This window comes from Dermacentor silvarum, chromosome 5, assembly GCF_013339745.2.
Source record: "Dermacentor silvarum isolate Dsil-2018 chromosome 5, BIME_Dsil_1.4, whole genome shotgun sequence".
Classification (NCBI taxonomy): Eukaryota; Metazoa; Arthropoda; class Arachnida; order Ixodida; family Ixodidae; genus Dermacentor; species Dermacentor silvarum.
In genome coordinates, this window is record NC_051158.1 from 128,166,967 (window position 1) to 128,189,995 (window position 23,029).

The 23,029-nt window shown below is 48.5% G+C and overlaps 1 protein-coding gene across 5 annotated transcripts in view; it reads right to left on the reverse strand.

The window, feature by feature from the left end:
* The window catches only part of LOC119454413 (sodium-coupled monocarboxylate transporter 1-like), a 245,678-nt gene that overhangs the window by 69,080 nt on the left and 153,569 nt on the right, over positions 1-23,029 (reverse strand). For 2 of the 5 annotated variants that reach the window (XM_049668461.1, XM_037716358.2), the window contains exons 2-4: positions 20,233-20,373; positions 12,444-12,573; positions 2,665-2,753 (exon numbers count right to left, since the gene is read on the reverse strand). The exons of 1 other annotated variant lie outside the window; for it this stretch is intronic. In XM_049668461.1, the coding sequence (XP_049524418.1) occupies positions 2,665-2,753; positions 12,444-12,573; positions 20,233-20,373 (360 nt within the window). The remainder of the gene's footprint in view (positions 1-2,664; positions 2,754-12,443; positions 12,574-20,232; positions 20,374-23,029) is intronic. 2 more of the 5 variants (XM_049668459.1, XM_049668458.1) reach the window with 2 other exon arrangements.

The window sequence follows — 23,029 nt, forward strand, 5'->3', positions numbered from 1 at the left end:
CTGACAGAACGGGCAGTGCAGCGAGATGGAGCGGACCGAACGCCGGCCCACGTCCCGGCATCCCGGTCCTGCACTGTGAACTGGGCACCGCCCCGGCTTCTACCATCGACGCGGGTCCTGCGGAGCTGGGCCTCGTTCCCGCTCGCACGACCGCTGCCGTGCTGCCGGGCTCATGCCACGACCCAGAGCCCCCTGGTCCTGTTCCGAACCGGGCGCCGCCCCGGCTTCTACCATCGACGCGGGTCCTGCGGAGCTGGGCCTCGTTCCCGCTCGCACGACCGCTGCCGTGCTGCCGGGCTCGGGCCACGACCCAGAGCCCCCTGGTCCTGTTCCACAAACCGGGCGCCGCCCCGGCTTCTACCATCGACGCGGGTCCTGCGGAGCTGGGCCTCGTCCCCGCTCGCACGACTGCTGCCGTGTTCCAGGCTCGGGCTACGACCCAGAGCCCTGGTCCTGTTCTCCGAACCGGGCGCCGCCCCGACTTTCACCCACTGCTGTGCTGGGCTTCGCCCCGGCTCTCATCCCACCGCTACGGTGCCGAGCTCGGGCTATGACCCAGAGCTAACGATCCGGAACCAGGCTACGTCCTGGAGCCATCCTGAGCTTCAACCGCCGCCAGTACTCACCGCCGTCATAGCAAGTCCGCCGAGCCGTCGCCACAAGGCCGGACTCCTGATTAGAACTGTGAGTGCTCGCCAGTGACAGTTAACCCAGTTTATCTGTATAGTTCGTGTTCCCGTATTCGTCCCATGTGCCGTTCGTGTCATAAATACGTCTCTCTGTGTCTCTGGTTGCCTTCTTGTGCGTCTGGCTAACCTGCGCCCACAACATAATCATCACAATGGATAAGAAATCCTACCCCGTACTCTCTCATCAGTACCAGAAAACATGTCCGTTAGTAGCACTGTACAAACCTCTCCAGTTCTCACCTCACTAAGGTCAATAATATTCCATGCAATGCGTGATGATTCCTCAAAGAGCCTTCATCAGCTAGCCTCACTCGGTACGGTTCGCAGGATAAACGTTCCCGGGTTCTGTTTCCAGTCGTGACCTGTCCGGATCCAGACACTCTTAGCACCCTCTGCGGCGTCGCAGGTCTGACCACTGCCTTCATCAACTGCTGAGCAGCTGCTGGGGATTGAAGTCCATGGGTTAATTGCAAGTGTCCTCGGGGATGTAGGGATCGAAAACTGGACCAGGGAGGCCAATTACTGTTCGGGTGCGAGAGTTTCTATGCGGAAGCTTAGTGGGCCTTCCTGATCTGGTTGAACCTGGACTAGCATAGCCTCACTGCCTCTCGACATTTGTTTTTGCCAGTGTCAGGCGCAATTCATAGTCTGAAAATGTAGCGGACTGAACGAGGATTCCAAATTATGACCTTTACATTAGAAACCCGGTGTCCTACCACGGCTCCACGCCACCACAAGAAGTTACATATTGAATCAATATTCCTAATCATGTAGAGATGTAAAAACTGACAAAAGATTATGCTTAACTGCCCAGATAGAAGAAAGGTCAAGTGACGAAACAAAATCATCTGAAACGTAGCCAAAGATCAAGGCCAAGCATTTTTACCCCATCTCACGGCAAACCTAAGGACCAGGAAATGCCCTGTAAAAAACTGCGCATAGGTGTGACGGTGGAGGGCCGAGTTACAAAGCGAAAAGCTTTCTTTGGCGCTTTCCGCCATTTTCAGGGTCGGTGACCTGCAGTCGAACGTTCACTGCCGACACGTCCACGAGTAAATGTATCAGACTACAAAAACCTTTGGTGAGACCAGCGTTCTCACAAACCTATGAGCTCTCAATATGGCACTTTCAATGGCAGCAAAAATATTTCGCCAAATTACAATAGGCAGCCAGGGTTATTCCGATAGTTACAAAAATAGGGCAATGGGTGACAAAGCGAAGGTTCACTCCTTTGAACACCCGCTTGCGTTACATCGTCGCGCGTGTAAGCGATTGCCGGGCCTCTTAGCACGTGCGGATGCGGGATAGCTTTGAGGCGTCTGAAGGTTTTGATGCTCTGGTGGAGCACTCGGAAAGGACTGCCTTCCTCTTTTCAGGTAGCCTTCTCAACCTGTGCCGGTTGTAGGAAAGGGTTCTGACACCACTACAAGTGTACTCGTTAACGTTTGTGTTCTCTACAGAATTACGCGATGAAACATCCGTCGCTACCTGAATGTCCGCGCTGCAGAAATATGCGCTTTCAGGCCCATTATTGATTCAACAAAGCACATAGCTTTCTAGCAGCGTTCGCCTGGTCGCTTACATTGAAAATTTTGTCGATGATTTTTGCACAATTTTTTGGAGAGATTACACATCATGCCTCAATGTCATGGTAAATTTTGTCAAGCCGGAGAAAACAAAACATATTCAGGGGCTGTTGACACGACAGCCCCAGCCCACAGAAGTAAAGAATAAGAGCTACATGAACAAGTCACGGTGTTTTTCCTATGCAATAATCATTAGGAAATGTACGGAAGTTGTGTTTAATTGCCCAGAAAGGTAGGAATAGAATATTCTCCGACTATGAAGCTTCGCACGCAAGGTGTCCAATAATATGACTGGACACCTTGCGTGCGGAATACACCTTCGGAATAAATTGAATGTCCCTCTCCGCTGCAATAATCGGATAGCGTATTCCTCTGTTTTACCTCCTTACCTTGTTGCAGCGCTTACAACACCGGCCAAGAATAGTCCTGCCAATCCGGGTATATTTACCAGTTCAGTATTGATGTAGTGTGGTAGAATCTGAAAATTTGAAATTATAATTAGGTTTAAACCGCGGCCGTAACGCCTAAGATAATCATGATTTCCTACATATTATATTGCTGCTATAGCTCAAAGCAGGAAGTTTAAAGAAGGTGCAAACATGAGAAAATGTTACATTACAACTCGTTTTGAAAACGCGGCAAGTGCGGGACTGTTCTCTTTAAATAACTGGCGAAATTTCAGCAAATGGCAATATCAGATTCTCGCAGCTGCAGCTATGAGATACATCGGCCAAATCATAAGTAGGAATACTTAATCGTTGTTGTCGATGATCGTTGAGGAAGGTAATGCCGTTTGATGTAATACTGTCGTTTATTATTTTCAATTTACAGTCATACAAATAAGCTCTTCCTTTAATATCTTAAGATCTCGTCAGAGCGTCCGTTATAAGGTGCTTACGCACCAGCTCCTCTGAGTCGTTCTGCCTCCGTCCGCTCTTTCAGCTTCCCACAGCCCCCGCCTTCTCCACGAGACGTCCCTCCCGGCAAGCCCAACCAAAGTCGTAAATTTGAGGAGAGTCTCGGGATACGGGGAAGCCGTCGGCGGAAGGAAGCGCCGTTCCGTTCTTACGGCAGAGCGTCTGGAGAATTTCAACTCGCGATACAAACAAAATAACCACACAAACACAGTAAGGAACACCAGTGAGTACAAATGTCTCAACATTATACGAGAATTTTTTTATGAGACTATACAGGAATGCCACCGGTGAAACGCCGTTGAGCAAGGGCAGCCTAATTCCACACAGTCCAAGTCCCTAATCGAATCTAAATGCGTGCTGCAAACGCGTATGTTACGGTGTTAGCTCGATGGCGGCGAGTGGAATCGCACGGCAAGAAAGGGGCTAAGTCAAACACTGTTGTCGTCGGCTGTACTCCGCTGTCATGGGATTGCTAGCTGGGAAGTGATCCGAACGTACGCCATTTGTCACGTGACTGATTCTTTCGCCATGACATCTGTCGTGTGAAGCCATCTTAAGTGAAAAACCGGGCCTGCTGGTACGTGATGTCGAGCCAGAACTTTGGGGACGCGTGGTCATGTCCTCTAGCCTTGCAACTTGTCACTAAGCAAGAACCGGGTCCCTCGCAAACACCTACGCAAGTTTTGCCTAAACAGATTCCCACAGAGCAGGTTTTTAGGGGTGCTATGAAGCACAGCGATTAGAAATTGTTGCTTATCGATTTCCGCAATGAGTCATCAGTGAAAGGTCAAAAATGTTTCGGGTGACCCCCACGTCGCCTGGCTGTCACGCTACATTGCGAAAGCTGCCTAGGAGGACTCTTTTTGCGTATAGTAATTTTTTTTGTGTGGCAATATAACATTTTCGAGCCCTTTTGACATGTATACGACATCGTTCTCACAATTCTTGCCCGCTGAGGATCCCTTTTAGTTGCATTCTCAAACTTCCGTTGCAGGACACCACGATTTTCGACCAGTTACCGGAAGCTTAGAAGGCGAAAGCGGGCCAATAGCAGGGCGTCGTACCTTCCTCATGAGGTTATTTACTTTCACTGCACCGGCTCGGCTCCATCGAAACCCTCTTCATTTGAGCGTGCACCTGGCCTCTTGTCAGCCAATGAGATAAAAAGGAAATGCTCAACGTAGGCAATGTTATTCCTTTTGAAAGCGTAGAGATGTTATGGAAGCGAACAAAGAGAACTATACACGAGGCGAGCGTTTGATTGGGGTGTTTGAAAACGCTACGGGTCGCCGCCCGATGCGTCTGCGGTTACGTAAATTAGACGTCAGGAGATCTTAATAAAAACCGATTGGAATAGTTTTACGTTATACGGCCCCTATGCGCTTTGAAAGCAAAAAAATGACCTGTTATAAATAAGGAGAGCGTTTGATATAGCGGTTCAGACAACGCGGTGGGTCGCCACCTGATCCTTGCGTCAGCGGTTACATAAATGTTTTGCCAGCAGATTGCACTCAAAACTGAGTTGAACAGTGTTAAGTTTCAGTGTCCCAGCATAGTGTTTTCCATTTATTGTGCAGAAGACAGGTGAGCTCATGCGTTGTCGCTACTTTGCTGGTAATTATACAGCGCTACATAAGTCGATTATTTGTTGTGCACGGGGATTGCGGCGGCGCCGTCCCGGTGAACTCGCTGAATGATAGCGGGAAATATGCAGCAGTCGTTGGCTGTTGGTTAACGCTATGTCAGAGTACACTGCACCTACAGGTCTACGAATGGTCCTTACCAAGACGAGCATTCCCACTGAGCGACTGCTTGATAAGCACGTACAGGCTAGACTCCCATGCTATTATCGTCTGCCTATTGTTTCATCAAATAATTACGCTCACGCACTGCTGAGGAATGGTGGAGCAGCCAGCGATTGCAGCGATGCATGTTAAGGCGTGTGCGGTCGCAAGATAGTCGAACAAAGTAAAATTTGAAAGGAAATAGCGTATATATTGTAGTCTTTAAACGATAATTCAAATTTTTTTAATATACAATGAAAAGTGTTGTTCAAGCAAGTATCATTTTTCCTGCACTGTCCTTAAGATGCACCTATCATCATTTGAATATTGCAAAATAATCAATTTTGTGCAATTCAAAATATCCACAGTGCGGTTAACTCCTCAAAGAGACATTCTAGTGCGCGACATTGATTTTCCTGGCGGTGTACGATGTAGTGCTTTCTGAAGGTGCGTCTATGCAATGCACATTTCTGCAGAAAACTGCCAGTGCCACCGACAAGAAAACAATTGGCCAGTGCTCCAAAGTTATGTGCAACCTTTAACAGAGTACCGCACTCAACACTCTCGGCACCCCGTGTCTAAGTAAGCTAAAATTATTTAGTTCAAATGTACAGATTTAGGGAACCGTATGATACCAGTTGCTTGGCGAAAGCCTGATGCTCATTTTTCTTCGGAACGGATCCACACTTTACTATTGTTGTGGGGAAGAGAGTCCTGGGCTGGCTCGGGCGTGCTCGATAAAATAGAGAGCTGTCGGGCGATCTCCTCACGTACGAACTGCTTGATCTGAAGCAACAGTGCACTCTGGTCGCTCAAAGTCAACGCCGCGATCGAGTCATTCTGTTCCAGAGGGCGGCGAGTTTCGGCACGTTGCTCGCGCAATTCGTCGAAACTCTGGCACAAGCTGACAACATCGGCGATGGTTTGTGGGTCCTTTGCCAATAGCATTTGAAATGCATCATCAGCTATTCCTTTGAGGATTTGCTTGATCTTGTCCGACTCGTGCATCGACGGGTTTATACGCTTACACAAGTCGACGACGTCTTCAATATAGATGGTGAAGTTCTCACCGGGTTGTTGAGCGCGTTCATGAAGTCGCTGTTCTGCGCGGAGTTTGCGTACTGCGGGGCGGCCGAAGATTTCCGAAAACGTTGTCTTGAACGGCGCTCAGTTATTATTCTTCGTTTCGTGGTTCCGGAACCAGAGACTCGCGACGCCGGTCAAGTAAAATATTACATTGGTCAGCCTTGTCGCATCGTCCCATTTGTTGACTGCGCTCACCCTCTGATAAGTGCTCACCCAGTCCTCGACGTCTTGATCATCAGTCGAGCTGAATATCGGTGGGGGACGCTGAGGCCGCACGCCGGGACAGACAGTGGCTTGAGTCTGGGAGGAGCCTTGCGTGGTAGTTTCTTCCGGCATCGCTGACGCTGGAGGTAAAGTACGGCTTCGTAGTTCCAGGTTGGGAGACTGGGATCCATGCCCAGCAGCTCCACCAATCTGTGAGGGGGTTTATTTATAAAGCAGTTAGGGCTACGCAACAGCATTGGCTCAAGAGCGTCGGTCACTGTCTCGCGCTCTCTGGGCTGCTGGACTTCGTCATCCTCTCTCAACGGCTGCGGACTCTCTTCCCCACTACACTATAAGAATATATTTAATTCCAACAATCTTGGTGCATCATGCTTAAATTCGTTTCTTTTGTGCGCTGTTATGGTGACATTGCCTCGTGGTCAGTGTAATACGTTTTGAAAACTTGAGTAATGCAGTCATAATTCCTGTTTTAGTTAAAAAGTCGGACAACGTTGAAGCACCTACCTGACCAACGTGTCGGCAGCCTGGCATTTGTGGTTACCTTTGTGGCGCCCTCACGGTCGCACAGCAGCAGCCAGACGCCCTTTCCCATCTTTGACTCGGTAAAATCTTATGGCGTTGTGTGCGGGAAAGGGAAGTGGTGCAAGGGTGCGCAACCGAGCCGTAGAGGCTGTACGATTAGAAAATAAAGTTCAGTTGTTGCTTGTTCTTCAGGGACGCACTACTCGCTTCTGTCTGCTGATTTCCAGCCACGCTCGCGTCCTACACAACACCTTTATACATAAAGCTTATCTACAAAATTCGTAAAATGCAACTTTTGTCTGAAATATTGATTATGCCGACGGACACGAAGCAGTTGCTGTGTTAAAGGCTTCAACTTTTCTGGCTCAGTGAGTCATTTTGAAGGTCCGGTTTAGGGCTGAATCAATTCTGAGGCCAAAACGTGCTGCTGCTATATCGGGCATTCGGCGGGTGTGGAGCCTGTGAGTTACGCGCACTATGTGAAAAAAATAGGTAGCGTTATTGCTGCGTCTTCGATGTTGGAATTGAGACCGTTGCTGTGTTATATGTGTTCTACACCAATCGCATGATATCAGGCTCTCTTGTGGGTATGTATCATGTTTGAGACTGATCATCGTCATTGTCCTTACGAATCATTTGTGCCCTTGATGCTGTTTTCCCGAGCATGACAACGGAGAATTGCACGCGAACACTACGTAGTCCTGTCAAGAACAATTTTTATGCGATGCGCGTAATGTCATCCATGCCGGCTAAGGTATTGGTCGTTCTCGCCTCCAAAACACATGCACAGTAGCCGCCGCTCCGAGAGTCTGCGTGGGTCGCAGTACACTGCACTAATTGGTCAGCGCTGCCCATGCGCGATACCGCCATAAATAGTGCGAAATTCCTAGGCTAACTCGCAATGACAATTACGAAACATGATCCGGATTTTGGTTTAGCATGTGGTACACTAAGTCTTGCCACCACGTTGTAATTAAGCGGAAAGACGATCTGCGGTACCTATGCGTGGCTCTCTCGCAGTTTTCCAACAGATATTCTCAGTGGACGGCACAAGTCCTTGAAGTACATAGAAAGACAACTCTTTCTATTTTTACAGTGAAGCTGTTAATGGCTAGTTCCCCCAGGATCGTGTCCGCGTGTAGAAAAAACTATCATCACCAGCATTGACTAGAACGTCGTCTTCTTCTTCCGTAGTGTTTAAAGAATATATGGGGTAATTTTAAGGTCATCAACAACAATATTGCCGCGAGACAGAAGACGAAGACCGGCACCGAAGCAGAGGTCAGCATTAGGCCAGCACCGAAGAAGCGGAAGTAGAGGTTGCTCCTCGCCATCTTGGCTGTTTGCTGTTACGCCTGTGCTACTCACGTGTAAAAATTTGTAAATATACGTTTTTGTGCAACATCTTCTGGTGGAGGTGCTCGGTACGCTGCCTTATCAAAAATAATATTTCTGTAGTTGGTTAATATATATGCAGACTGCACTTAAAAATTATCTTCAGCAATGACTGAGGCTTTTCAATGTATCTTTCAAGCCACTGCGCCCCCGTTCGTCGTCTGCTTCCACAGCTGGCTGCGTAGCCGCTAATAATTCCAGTGTAGAATATGACTTCTCTTCAGTCGTCGTAATGGGGAGGCCACGTTTACGGGGGTATGAGCCATTCATCAGCAACTGACGACGTGTCCCAACGCGTTTTAGCAAAGCCGCCGCGAACGCAGTTGGGAAAGCGCTCGTCGTCGACGTGCCGATTCTAGCCTGAGGGCTTCCGAAGACTAGGCAAAACGTCTGTGAAGAGCTGCCGACCCCCAGTTGCGAGAGTGCGATGTTGACGCCAAACACAGACGCCGTCTTGCCCTCCAGGAGCTCGAAAATGATGGTGCACGTCTCGGCAACGCTTGTGTCAAGTTCCCCGGTACAACGCTCAGGTTTCAACGCGAGTTTCTCAACTGGAACGTTCATGATAGATATGTTCGGTTCGGTGATGTCTAACGATGATACGGCCATTCTCATCGTGGGGGAAATATTCACTACAGCAGACCCACTATAGTCACAGTAGTGGAAAGGCTCCGATTGTTACAACGAAGCTGTTAAGGGCTAGGTTCCCCAGGATTGTGTCCGCGTGTAGAAAAAAAACGTCATCATCAGCATTGGCTCGAGCGTCGTCGTCTTTTCAAACGCAGGACCACTCCTCCCTCCCGGCCGGCTCAGCACCCGCTTTCTCTCTTCTCTTGCGCCAGTCCGGCCTAGTAGCCTGTATTAACTACCTGCTGCAAGTGGTCTACTGCTTGAGGTTGAAGATACAGGAGCTACTTCTCATTTTGAGATTGCAGAAGCACAAGAAAGAACTCAAATTGCAAAACTATCAAACACCAAATCGGGTCGAGCCTTAAGGCTCATTCACACCGGCGACATGAGGAGGTCGCGCGACCATTTGCGACTCGCGAACAAAACGCGGCCCAAGGCTACTGATGTTCACACCGGCAAGCCCGGCTGAGCGCGACCTGCAAGTCGCAATCCCGGACATTCTCGTTCCTCAGCGAGAATTCTAGGGATCTACGCAGTTAGCGCGCACTTCGCTGGCACTGTGTATAGTGATTTCGCGTTCCGGCAACACCCATGGATTTTGATTCGAGCGATGGCTGGATTTTGATTCGAGCGACTAGGAAGACGTTGTCCCTGTGCTGATGCACTCCGCCGGGGTGTCAGCTGTGGCAGCGCGGAAGCCTCCGAAGAAAACGCCACGCTCGTGGGTGCGCCCGTGCCTCCGCTCGCGTGAAGTGACCGGCCACGCAAGCCGCCTCCTGCCCGAACTTTGTGCGCATGACAACGAGTATTATCGAGAGCAAGTTGTAATTTCTAGTTCGCATTGCGTGTTATTCGGTGCATAATATTAAAGCACAGCTGTTCACCCGCTGTTCACCTTTGGGTGGCGTGCTCATCCAACGAACGGCAGCTGGAGAAAGGGTTTGTGTTGTGCTTTCTTTTCCTGCTGTTTAGCTTCCAGCGAATGCGACCGCGTACATTCGAAACGTTGCTGCAACTGCTGCGTCCCAGAATCACAAGACAAGACACCAATTACCGCACTGTAGCATGCATATCGTGACGCGGACATTGCATTTGGCGTGGACGACGACACACATCACTTTCGGCACGGCGCTGATTGTTTGAGCAGCTTTGCGACCACGGTCGCGTGACTGAAAAATCGAGCAGTGAGCGACTGGCCCAAAATGGTCGCTTTTCGAGAAAAGCGACCATTTGCGACCAACTTGGTCGCGCGACCACTGTCAGTCGCCGGTGTGAATGAGCCTTTACTCCTAGTCAGACCATTGCCCCGCAACATGAACCCTGAATACAATGTAGCGAGAAGACTAGCCAGAGGAGCCTGCCTACTCCGGACCATTCGCAAATAAAACCAAAGTGTTTGTTTCGTAGACGCCAGCCGACATGTGGACAGAAAAGCTTTCACTGTTGCGCTAGTAGACAATAAAGGCAAAACCATAAACTCAGCCACGGTCAACACTGACAAACCAGAGGTCGCGGAGCAAGTAGCAATCGCTCTAGCACTAACTGATAGAAGTAGACCATATATTTATAGCGATTCACGAAGTGCATTCAGAGCTTTTCAGAAAGGTACAATATCACAACAGGCATTACACATCATCAAAAAGAGCAAGATCTATGATCGCTCCTTATGCGAGTTCCCAGCCCATCTAGGCAATATAGAGAAGGCCCACCCGAATCTCAACGAGATGGCTCATAAGAGCGCGCAAGAACTGACCCTCCGCGATGCCACCCTCGAGGGTACAGACCATCTCCAAGAGAACAGGGATGCCCCCTCTACATACAACGAGCTCACAAAACATTTCTATCTCAGCCGAAGAGAATTTAGCACTCCACACCCCACATTAAAAAGGCCACAGGCACTTACTTTAAGACTACTACAAACAAACACTTATCCCACACCAAGACTACATTTCTATATGGCAGACGAATATCCTAACACAGAGTGTGCAGAGTGCAATGGCACCACTTGACTTAGAACATATGCTCTGGTCGTGCAACCGAATCAAGGAAACTTTTGCCAGGGATCGGGATCGGGACAAACGAAAATTTAGCCAAGGCTGCGATTCTCAGCCCGGACCTGACCGAGCCACTACGGGCCGTCCAGCAAGCCCACGACACGGCCAAAAGGCTCTGCCTGCCGGTCCCAACGTGGGAGCAGCCCACTTTGTGAGGCAACTCACAACTTGCAGGACCTAATAAATGGTTTCCTTCCTTCGCGTTTTCGTTCAGGTCTCGTTGTGAAACATGAGACAGTCTCTTTCTCTTGAACGGGGTTGTCTAGGTCTGGTCCACCTGTTGTCAAGCAGGTTGCCTCCAGCCTATAGTGCCTACGTAAGGCTGATGATACGTTCTTGTGAGAGGTGTTATAGCTTCGTTTTGTCCAATATCTTCCCGACCAACTAGCAACGTCGACCTGTGTGTAATGTCAGATGTCTCTAACGGGTTTTTACAGAGCTTGTTGACACATTCCTTTTTATAAAAGTTCCTTTCTGCGTGGAAACGCCTGCAGAACTAAAGCACCACCTGCAGGAATTTATCGCGTTCTCTTCTGGATAAGTTGATACTAAAGATATTTTAAAACAAGTACGCCGATTCTTTATGACGCCTGGCGCTCCATCTTTTTTTATATAGTGCACACAGCAACCCCCCAGTTAAGACATAGTAGCAGACAAGAGGTTGTTATGTGCCGTGGTGAACAAATTGCCGCTTATCCATCGCGAAGATACTATAAAACACTGCTTCATAGCATGTACTCCTAAGAACGCCGAAGAATGATATTGATGTAACACTGATCAATTCTTTTCTCGGCTTTCAAAAATCCAGAAGATGCGCCATGTGATATGTTCATAATACTTGGTGTCATATTCCCTGGAAACGTAAGACGTGCGATGCGCATGCAGAAACTCCGCGATGAACAAGATGTTTTTCTGGAGGGTGTGGCATATGTATAATGTTTGTATGCGGCTAAAGAGCCTCAGCCAGAACAAATATTTTCATTAGTTGCATGTGTTTGCCTGTCTGAGTAATTTCTATGCGTGTACCTAAACCTATTTGCTTGTAGATGGGCTACTATTCTTTTTTACGAGCAAGAAAAAAAAACAAATTTCATCATTCTAAAGTGGGTAGTGTGCCCGACGTTAAAAAGTACATTCCTGCACTGATATGGGTCGGAATTCAAGTGTAGTCTGTCATAAAAAAAATATATTTATGTTCGTGTTATGGCGACGTTTAGGCTGGGCATGATGAGGCGGGCTGATGGCGAAAAGCGAACGTCGATGATGACAGCGCCTATCGTCAGCGGAATAACATTGCCGGACGGACAAGGCAAACCCAGTTTCGAGAAATTAACTGCTGTCACAGCGAAATTTTCTCCCATTCAAGCTCAAAATTTTCAGCCATACCGTTTTTTGCCACAGATGACTACAGTCCAGAAAACAGCACGTAAAACAAGTTTTGTTGATATATTTTGGCCTCGATAATTTGTTGGAGTTGCTATTTGAAATGACAAACCAGCTCCAGCAGTACAATAGACAAGTACTCCAAGATAAACTGCCGGAATAAAACGCTTACCTGGTCAATCTTCTGTATGGCACCTGACAGGCCTGGATCGCATCCTCTGTACCATATTGTTATCGCAATCCCCAATAAAATGCACGAAGCGTTTGGTAGAAGAAGTAAGAAAGTACCAGAGACCACAGTTCTGCACAGACACAAAGAGAATTAAGGAAAAAACGCGCAGCACTCCCTTTGTTTAACAATTCTAGGGCGAGGCCATGCTTCCTGTTTTGACGGCAATAAGTCAATCTTCTGTGGTGCACATCACTGCGGTATATAGAGATATTGCTTGAAAAAGTGTAAGTTTTGTAGTGACAAATATGCGCGCCAGCAGAAGACGAAGACGCTTCTTATGGTTGGTGCTCGCACTCGCTCCGCATAACCGTTGCCTGTTCTGGCATTCATAGAAACGCCAAGCGCATCTAACCTTGAACGTGTCCTATCAATTGGTCGAGCGTGCTGGTTCCCTTTTCATCCTGGAACTCCGTACCCGGACTCTACGCCCCGCCTCGGCTATGCCTGACGACGCACCACAGCAAGGTGCTCCCGCGCCACCGGTGGTCGCCTGCTCGGCGTACCACAACAGCGAGACCCTGTCATTTTCAACGGCACCGACGAGCACGACGTCGAGGACTGGCTCACTTCGTATGAGCGGGTAAGCGCCCACAATAAATGGGATGACGGCGACAAGCTCAGCAACGTCAACTACTACCTGGCGGGCGTAGCACAGCTGTGGTTCCACAACCATGAAACTGATATTGCCAACTGGTCCTCCTTTAAAACAAGCTTCGCGGAAGTCTTCGGTCGACCCGCTGTTCGCAAGCTCCGCGCAGAACAGCGCTTACGCAGTCGCGCCCAGCAATCCGGCGAGAACTTCACGTCATACATCGAGGATATTGTGGACCTCTGCCGTCGCATCAACCCTGCTATGTCCGAAGCCGATAAAATCACACACATCATGAAGGGGATCGAGGACGACGCCTTCCACATGCTCATTGCCAAAAACCCCCAAACTGTCACGGACGTTGTCCAGTACTGTCAGAGCTACGACGAGTTGCGGAAACAGCGCACTTCTACACGCCTCCCGAGCTCTGACACAGCCAACATGTCAGCGTTAACTCTAAGCTCCGTTTCTACTGACACCACAATGCTCATGCGGCAGATACAGCAGTTTGTCCGAGAAGAAGTGGCGCCACAATTGTCCCTTCTTTCCTGCGTCCCGGACTCCGCGCAGGCGCTTGCTCCCACGCTACGACCGGCCATATAGAAGCAAATTTCTGAGGCTCTACCAACCACCTACCAGCATCCGCCTGTTTCCGCTCCTCTGACCTATGCTGCGGTCGCACGCCGCCAGTCACCAGCAATGCTCTCAGCACGGATCCTGTTCGACCAGCAAATACCTTCTACGCTGCGCGTGCGCCTTTCCACCCGAACCCGCCTTCTTTTCGCCGTCCCGCACCACCGTCCAGTAATCCTTGGCGCACCCAGGACAACAGGCCTATTTTGCTACTTCTGTTGTCTACCTGGCCATGTCGCACGTTTATGTCGTCGTCGTTACCTCCGTACTAATGCGGGCGAAGTAAATCACGGCTACTTTCCTTCTGAGCCACCACACCCGATCTCCTCCCACTCGTCGCCCTCACCACGTCGCCGTTCACATTCCCCAATGGTTCGTCACCCCCCACCAGTCCAAGCGGAAAACTAGCCCTCGCAGTTCTGGAGGCAAGAACTGCACTCGTGTCGACAACTTCAAGGCCTCAATTTCAAGCTGCGAACGAAATAACCGTGAATATCGAAGGTGTTTCTGTGCAAGCACTAGTCGATACTGGAGCCGCTATGTCTATTCTTAGTGGAGAACTGTGCCGCAAGCTAAAAAAAAATTACGATTCCGCTTTCCGACGTCTCCCTGCGTACCGCAACTGCGCACCACATTCAACCTTCAGTGGCATGCATGCACAGCTCGCCTTGTCGTACAGGACATTTTGTACGCAGTCGAATTTGTCGTTTTTTCACCGTGTTCACACCACGTTATTTTGGGTTGGGACTTTCTTGCTACTAACCATGTCGTTGTTGACTGTGCGCCTGCCGAACTTGAGTGGTCGCCGACGTGTGACGCCGCATCTGACAAGCCGCCTTCTCGAGTGGTCGACATATTGTTAGTTGTTATTTTTTATTCGTACAACTATATTTCATTGCTTGTAACAACATTTCATCAATGTTTGCTGATCTTAACTTTATATTGTCCTGATGTGCGTGACATCAAACGAGGGTGACTGAAACTCTACATTAATTTTCACGAAGGAAAGCTCGCACCACAAAAGGGGGTCAATGAGCCCCAACGGCGCCCCTTCTTATTGGCTCTGATGTCCGGTAGAAACACACTTCGTCCTACATAGGGTGCCCTACGTAATTTGAGGCAAAGTTTAAAAATATTCGAATGCCACGCAGCTGCACCGAACAAAGGTAATGTTTGCCATCGCTTGGAGATACTCAGATTAATTTTTGCAGTCTGCCTCATTAGATAATTATACCTAAGTATTTATTCAACTTCTCAATTATTATAGTTAGAGGAAAAGTGGCAATCAGAAGATTGTAGAGCAACACGAAAAACACCCGATACAGCCTTCTGTTGCTCAACACGTCCGACATAAAAACGTTTTTTCCAGTGTGAAATATGCCTGCAAATACACGCAAACTTTCTCGAGCGGCAAGTCGCGCGGCAGTTTGCGTGTATTTGGGGGCATCTTTCACGCTCAAAAAAAATGTGGCTGTTTCGCCCAAAAGGGCGAAACAGCGACCTTGTTTCACCCTCTTGCGACCTTGTTTCGCCCTTTCGCGCTGTTTGTAATTTTCTCTCTATGATGTATTAGTATTTTCCCGCTTACTGCACATGCCCTGGAAATACAAAAAAATGCCATGTGACATGCCCCCTTCCGCGCCGTGATTGCAAGGCGTCCAATGTGTTCCGTTTGCAAACGAACATAGCATTTAGCAGGGTGTGTTGCCGCTGAAAAGGTGACAGGGCAGCGACGCAGGCGTTGGCTGTGCGATTTACGCCAGCAACCGTTATCGCTTTCGTTGCGATAACGCTTACCCTGTCGCCTTTTAAGCGGCAACACACCCAGCTAATTGCTATGGTTCTTTGTAAACGAAAAGTTTGGAGCCACTGCAATCACGGCGCGGAAGGGGGCATGTCATATGACATTTTTTTGTATTTCGAGAGCATCTGACGTAAGCGCGAAAATACTATTACTTAATAGAGAGAAAGTTTGAAACTGTTTAACCGGACGTTTTGCAAACCGCTCTACAACTTTCTTTTTGGAAGTCCTTGCCTAACTTCTTTGCTGCAGAAGTGGGTAATTAACCTTGACTAATTATGCAATTAAGCACAATACAAAAATAGTGAATTACGCCATACAATAGTAAGCAACATGAGTTTGGTCGTGTTAGAGTGCATGGGCACATTTTTAAGGTCTGACTAAAGTTAGCTGGGACACCCTGCATAAGCACTGGCTCTTCACTTGGTAGCATCAGATGTAGCACTCAACTTCCCCCTAGGTGTGATTGCTAGATAAGTGGGGAGGCCTACACATTCTTTCAAATTTTGCAGCTTGTAATGAAACATAACACAGCACAATTTAGCTACAATGATAGACATACTAAATTTTTTACGTAGCACGTATTGAGCAACAGAAAACTATATCGGGAGTTTTTCATGTTGCTCTACAATCTTCTCATTGACACTTTTCATGTAACAATAATGATTGAGAAGTTGATTATTAATTACGACTAATTATCTAATTAGGAGGAATGCAAAAAATAATCTGAGTATGTCCAAGCGACGGCAAACAACATTAACTTGGTTTTGTCCAGCTACGTGGCCTGAGGTTATTTTGAAGGTTTGGCTCAAGTTACCTGGCACACGAGGTATATACTCAGGGCAAGAAATATACGTCACTATTAGCACAAATACTTTCGCAAAGCGGATCGTACTATGCCTTCTTTCGTGGGATTTGACACATTTGGGGCGCTATAACGTAAAATGATTCCAAAATGTTTTGATTCCAAACTCCTGACGACAAATTTACGTAACCACCGACGCAACCATTGGGCGGTGACCCGCAGCGACGCTGTTTTCTTAGATTATTCAAAAGTTTTTTATCAGATGCCTCACAAGCTCTTACTGCAAAAACTATCTGGACTTGGGATCTGCAATACCTTACTCAGATGAATTGAACAATTCCTATCCGGGCGCACACAATACACTTCCACAAACAGTCACCGCTCACCTCTTACCGATGTGACTTTCGGGCGTCCCTGACGGCGCCTGTCTGTCGCCTTTATTATTTCTAATCTATGTGAACGACTTGCCTACTATAGCATACATTGTAAACTACGACTTTTCGCAGACGACTGCGTAGTTCACAACACTGCTAACTTCTCTGGCGATGTTCTTTGCCTGCAGCGTGACCTCGATGCCATCTCGTCATGGTGCGAAAAATGGCACATGCCTCTCAACTTATCGAAATGCAAATCGATGTCTTTTACCCAAAAGCGCAGTCACTTTGAATCCACTTATCACATTAGCTCGGTCAACATCAGCAGAACATCAGCGTGCCTGGATCTTATTTTGACGTCATCATTCTCTTGGATAACACAAATCGAAAGAATACGTCGGAAAGCAGCGCGCTCACTCGGGTATCTACAAAGAAATTTAATAAAGGCATCCCCAGAAGTGAAGAAGCTGGCGTACGTGACATTTGTCCGTCCACAACTCGAATTTGCTTCCGCTGTCGGGCATCCATCTCAAGATTACCTAGCCGCATCATTGGAATACGTTCAAAACCGAGCCACCTGCTTCATCACTTCACATTATTCACGGTACACTAGTGTCACTTCCATGAAGCAACAAATAGGTCTGCCAACACTGAAGTCACGCCGGATCATATCTCGTCTTTGTTTGCTGCACTCCTTCTTTGCAATCTACGCTCAAGGCACCACCTTCTTAAACCACCATTGCGAACTTCCTCTCGCATAAGTCACAGCTCTGCCATAGCACGTTTACCCGACCGCTCATCTGCCATGACCACTTCCTTCTTTCCTGATGCAATCGTTTATTGGAATGCGCTCCCTGACCACTTCGTTACCTGTACTTACCGCAAAAAATTTCGGGAATACCTAGCAAATCACTTTGAATAACTTTCTGTCCCAGTGGACATCGTTCATGAACCCATCATAAACCACTCGTAATAGTCTACCCTTGTCAGCCCTTCCACCTAGTGTATATTGTTTTTGTTCGCTTCTTTAAATTCCTAATTTTTGTTTGATTGTTCAAAGTCATACAAAATCAGAACAGTTTCTTTTTTGTTGTTGTTTTGTACCTAACCACCTTTACACGAGTTTGTTTGCCCCCCCTTGTGTAATGCCTTCGGGCCTTCAAGGTGATAATAAATGAAATGAAATGAAACAACCCAATCAAGCACTCTCCTCATGTTCACTTTTGTTCGCTTTCAAAACAAATGAAATTGTCTACACTCAGTGGTTTTTCTTATCCAATTGGCTGACAAGAGGCGAGGAATGCGCTCTAATGGAGAGGGTTTCGATGGGGCCGAGCCAGCATAGTGAAAATGGATAGCCGCATGAAGAAGGTGGTGCCGGCTTCTCCGATTGGTCCGCTTCGCCTTACTTAGCTTGCGGTGGCTGGTCGAAAATCGCGACGGTCTGCAACGGAAGGATAAGAATGCCGCTAAAACGGATCCTCAGCAAGGAAGAGTTGGCAGAGCGCTGTCGTATACGTGCCGAAAGGGCTTGATAACGTTTTACTGCCACGCAAAAGGGTTTATCATGCGCATAAAAATACATGATCACCGGCAGGTGCGAGTAGCGAGGGCCTGAGTGATCGGCGGGCAGCCATGTTCTATTCCTTTCGGAACGGGGTAGTCTGTGGCTATTCAGAAAAATTTTCAATTTTGTTCGGCATATTAATGCATTGTATTGCGATAGCAATTGTATGGATACTTCAACCGGATTTCTGCCGTCGGCGTCGCCGTCGCCGTGAGGTTCCCTATAGATAAAATCTTCGCCGCGCGCCGTATGCCCGAGCGGAAGCGTGCGGGGACGCGCGCTATCACGGAGAGCGAACGCACTCATCTCCCACGCGCAAGCAAGGAAGCAGGAAGCCAGCGCCGGAGGGAGCGGGAGGGGGGGGGGGGGCGCACTTCTACTCTGCCAACAACCGCGCTCGTCGCTCGTCCGCACCGTCTCTTATCTCCACACGGCTCTGACCTTTATGCGCCGCGCATTCGCCGCTCAGTTTCCGTTGAAGCGATAGACCGCACGTACCTTCGCCCGCTGCGGTGTATGCTTGCTGCCAGCGTTTTGACAGTCGTTGTCTGCAGTCATTCAATGTGATCTATTCGTGTTTGTTTGTGCGCGCTCACACCACGCTTGTTCATTCAGTTAGTAATAGTCGGGCCACATTTGCCAACGCACGCTACACATGCAATGCTGCCCGGATCGGCAGTGCAGCGCTACAGGTGTGTCCCTTCGCACGCGCTGCCCACGGGAAGCGCTTCTCATCAACACCACCGTTTCTCACGCGCCTTCTCGTGGTCATCGAGTCTCTCTTCATGTCGATCTACTTACGCCGCAGCACACCTGCTTACTTAATCAGCTCATGTTTACTACAATTAATATTGCTACCAAAGCCGCTCACCTTACTTCGTATGACATTGCTGTGTTGCTATCGCATTCATTGCTTCGCCCTTAGGGCGAAACTGTGACATTTTTGTTCGCGTACACGCCATTTTCACGCGGTGAGTTTTCGCGGTTTTGTGAGGTCGCGTGACAGACGGGCGAAGTGGGCGTAGCCAGAAAACATTGGACCAATAGCAGAGGGCTAATAGTGAAAAGGCGTCAAACAGAAATAGTTATTTTTATTTTTCTGTGGTTTAATCATGCATGATCAGTGTGTACACGTTATACCAGATGGGGAGCTATCGCGGTTTTCATGACGTTGCGTGACAGACAGGCGAAGTTGGGAGTGGCCCGAAAATGTTTTGACCAATCGTGGAGGCTGATTGCAGAAATTGGAATCAAAATAGTTTGGAATCATTTTACGTTATAGCGCCCTTAGAATTGTAGTTAGGTTCCCCAGCGTGCTATGTAGTTAAAATATTGCTGAATAAAAAGAACGAAAATATGGTGGTATCAGAAACAGCCGTCGGAGTATGTAGGTAACAAAATTTCTCGAAAATCCTCACTATAGTACATTTGATGTTGTGATTCGTTGAAACCTGAGAGGATTAAAACCGTAACTATCGTTATTTTACGCTGAATAGAAAAGCGATGCAGTGACAAATTATTTTGCACCACCTTCAGAAAGGGCACAAGATAAAAAATATTCATTTATTCAGTCTAAAATGTTTAGTAGGTTTTAACAGGGAAAATATCTATTCGTCTATAGCACGATATTTCACATAACGTTCGTGTGAGCAAGGACGTGCTTGAGAATCAGCTCTGAACTATTGTTTTGGCATTTCTCTTCACGTCTTTACTATGTGATACATGCGAGAGCACTAAAATGCTAAATCGACGTTGTAGTTTATCTTAACGAAGATAAAAACACGTTGCTCAAAGAAAAAGAAACGATCTCCTGTTTGCAGCGAAAATATTGAATTCATATGAATAAATAAGAGAGAAACACCCCTGTGTCAGGTGTAATTCAGAGGTAGAACGAGCTAAAGCCGAACGTTCAGCTGACAAAAAGAAAACGCCTCGTCATTACAGCAAAAGAACTGCATACTTTTGAGCTTGCTTCACTGATGGAGATGCCATCATCCGCTGTACAACCATTTGGTCAAGACATAGTCGATACATTGCCAGTGTTGAGGCTCCCACGATACAGGACCATACGTTTTCGTCGCTGGTCAAGTCGAACCTGAAACTGTCAAAAGAAGCGACGTCGGCATTTTCCTACCTAGTACACAACGGTAGTAATATCGTGTCGCGACAGGAGCTTCACTGAGCAGGATGCATAAACATACAAAACTCCTTCATTCCAACGAATCTCGCCACGAAAAGACGCATACAAAGAAAGCGTCCATGGCGTTACAGAGCTTAGAGGCAGGCTTTGTTCTTAGCTATTCCATTTGTTCACCAAGATTAATAGTTATTTGTATAGAAGAGCCAAGAATCTCTAAAAGGTTAAACTGTACCGTACTAGTGCCGCTGCGCCATGCATTGGTATGGTATGGTATGTGTCATATGTAAGTGCCGCGAGATGCCGCTGGAGGATCGGAGCGGCCACCCAAGCTCTGGGAAGAAGAAGTGAACGGGTACACGAGCGCGGCGGCACGAGGGGAGCTCGCAGTGTTCGAGCCAGGCGGGCAGCAGTTCCGAGCTCCTGGGGTGAACGAGGCGAGCTCGTAGTGTTCGAGCCAGGCGGGCAGCAGTTCCGAGCTCCTGGGGTGAACGAGGCGAGCTCGTAGTGTTCGAGCCAGGCGGGCACCAGTTCCGAGCTCCTGGGGTGAACGAGGCGAGCTCGCAGTGTTCGAGCCAGGCGGGCAGCAGTTCCGAGCTCCTGGGGTGAACGAGGCGAGAGGACCTGCCTGGAGAGACGTCCGTGGCAAGGTGCGGAGGATCGCGGAGCCGGGCGTGGACGAGGGCGTCAGAGGAAACAGGGCTCCTGCTGCCAATGCTCAGGGCGCTGGCTGACCCGAGTGCCGCCGGTCCCTGAGCTGCTGCACCTGAGCTGTGCCCAGCAGCGTTCATCTGGCACAGATGTTGCTGCGCTAGACGCGGTCCTCACGTGCGACCGCCGCACGTGGATTGCGAGCGGCGTACGAGCTGGGCACCGAGGTCGTGCTGGACAAGGCGTTTCCTGGCTGCTGCCGTTGCTGCTCCTGAGCGTGCCGAGCCCGAGAACCGTGCTGGACGGGGCCTGAACGTGTCGTCGTCGCAGTCGGCTCGAGCACGGGTGAATCCGCAGCGCCTTGGACGACGGAAGCGTGAGCCTCGAAACACGGGACTGTCACAGCTCGTTTATACTCGTGTGCTGTGCGTGCGTGGACACACTGACTGCCGTTACGCAGATCATCAGCTATCTCTGTATATATTTTTTTAGGGTTCTTTGCCATTTTGATAAATGGTCCAAAACGACTCTCTGTCTCTCTTCCACATCACTGCGCACTAGCGAAAGTGCCGAATAGTCCCAAACACCACAGTATGAAGAACTTTATTGGGTCCTGAAGCTCATGCATTGGTAACAAAATGTATTGATTGCGTGCACCAAACGTATGAGTTCTATTATCGAAGCAAGACAATCTGACAGTTTTAGCTCGGCTTTTGAGTTACATAAATAAGAAATCGTCCACTTTCATGGAATGGAATGGCCATATTTACATTCAGAACGAGGAAGATTCAATCGCGCGTCTTCCAAAACGACACTTCCAAGTTACTTGTTCTTGGCGAAATGCGATAGATCATTGAATGATCGGTTAATGGACTCGCCCGTCATAAGGACATTTAGATACATTGATCAGTTTTTATTTGTTATTCGTTGTGCCCCACAAATTTCTCAGCCGAAGCAGCGGTCGCACTAGACGTATTTCGGGAATGCCTCAGTCCACTTGTGTTGACACATGAGACGCCAGAAAAGGACTCCATTTGGTTTTTAGATATTTGTGTGGTGTTCTTAGTGGGCCACAGGCACTGACTTCGTGAGTCCCGTGCGCAGAACTCACTCCTTACCTTGACATCTGCTCATAGGAAATTAGCAATGGTGGAGTCTTATTTTGCAAGCGCTCTGGAGAAGTCCTGCCACCATGCCCTGGGAGGCAGCTTCATCGCGCGGGCGGAACGTCTAAAAGGAGCAGGCTGCGTAGGACCGTTGCTTGTATCACTAGCTGAGGCAACGCATAGGAAAAGAAGACAGCGAGGCTGCGTTAGTGAGGAAGGATAGCGAACGTCAGACGAGAAGTGCAACAATGTCGCTGTCATTCCATCATCTTAGGAAAATAAGACAACACTTCGACGGTAAAGTTCTTTAAGCTCTCCTAACAAGCTGTCTCAGTTGGCAAGAATCACCTGTCCTGGCATTTTTTTGCCAGGACAGGTACTAGACGTTTGGGAGCTCACCACTGTCGTTGAAAAGAAAAGTGTCCAATTATTGCAATCTACCGGTGCTAACATATGGGGCAGTAACTTGGAGGTTAACAAAGCTCGACAACAAGTTTAGGACGGCACAAAGAACGATGGAACGAAAAATGTTAGGCCTAACGTTACCAGACCGGAACAGAGCGGTGTGGACCACAGAGCAAACTGGGATAGCCGATATTCTAATGGACATTAACGGGACAAAATAGAGCTGGGCAGCCCATGTATTGCGCAGCATGGTTAAGCGATGAACCATTAAAGTTACAAAATGGATACCAAGCGACGGGAAGCGCAGTCGAGGACGGAAGAAAACTAGGTGGGGTGACTAAGTCAGGAAACTTGCCGGCGCAAGTTGGCAAATGCTAGCGCAAGACAGGTGTAATTGAAGATCGCAGCGAGACGCCTTCGTCCTGCAGTGGACATAAAAATAGGCTGATGGTGATGAT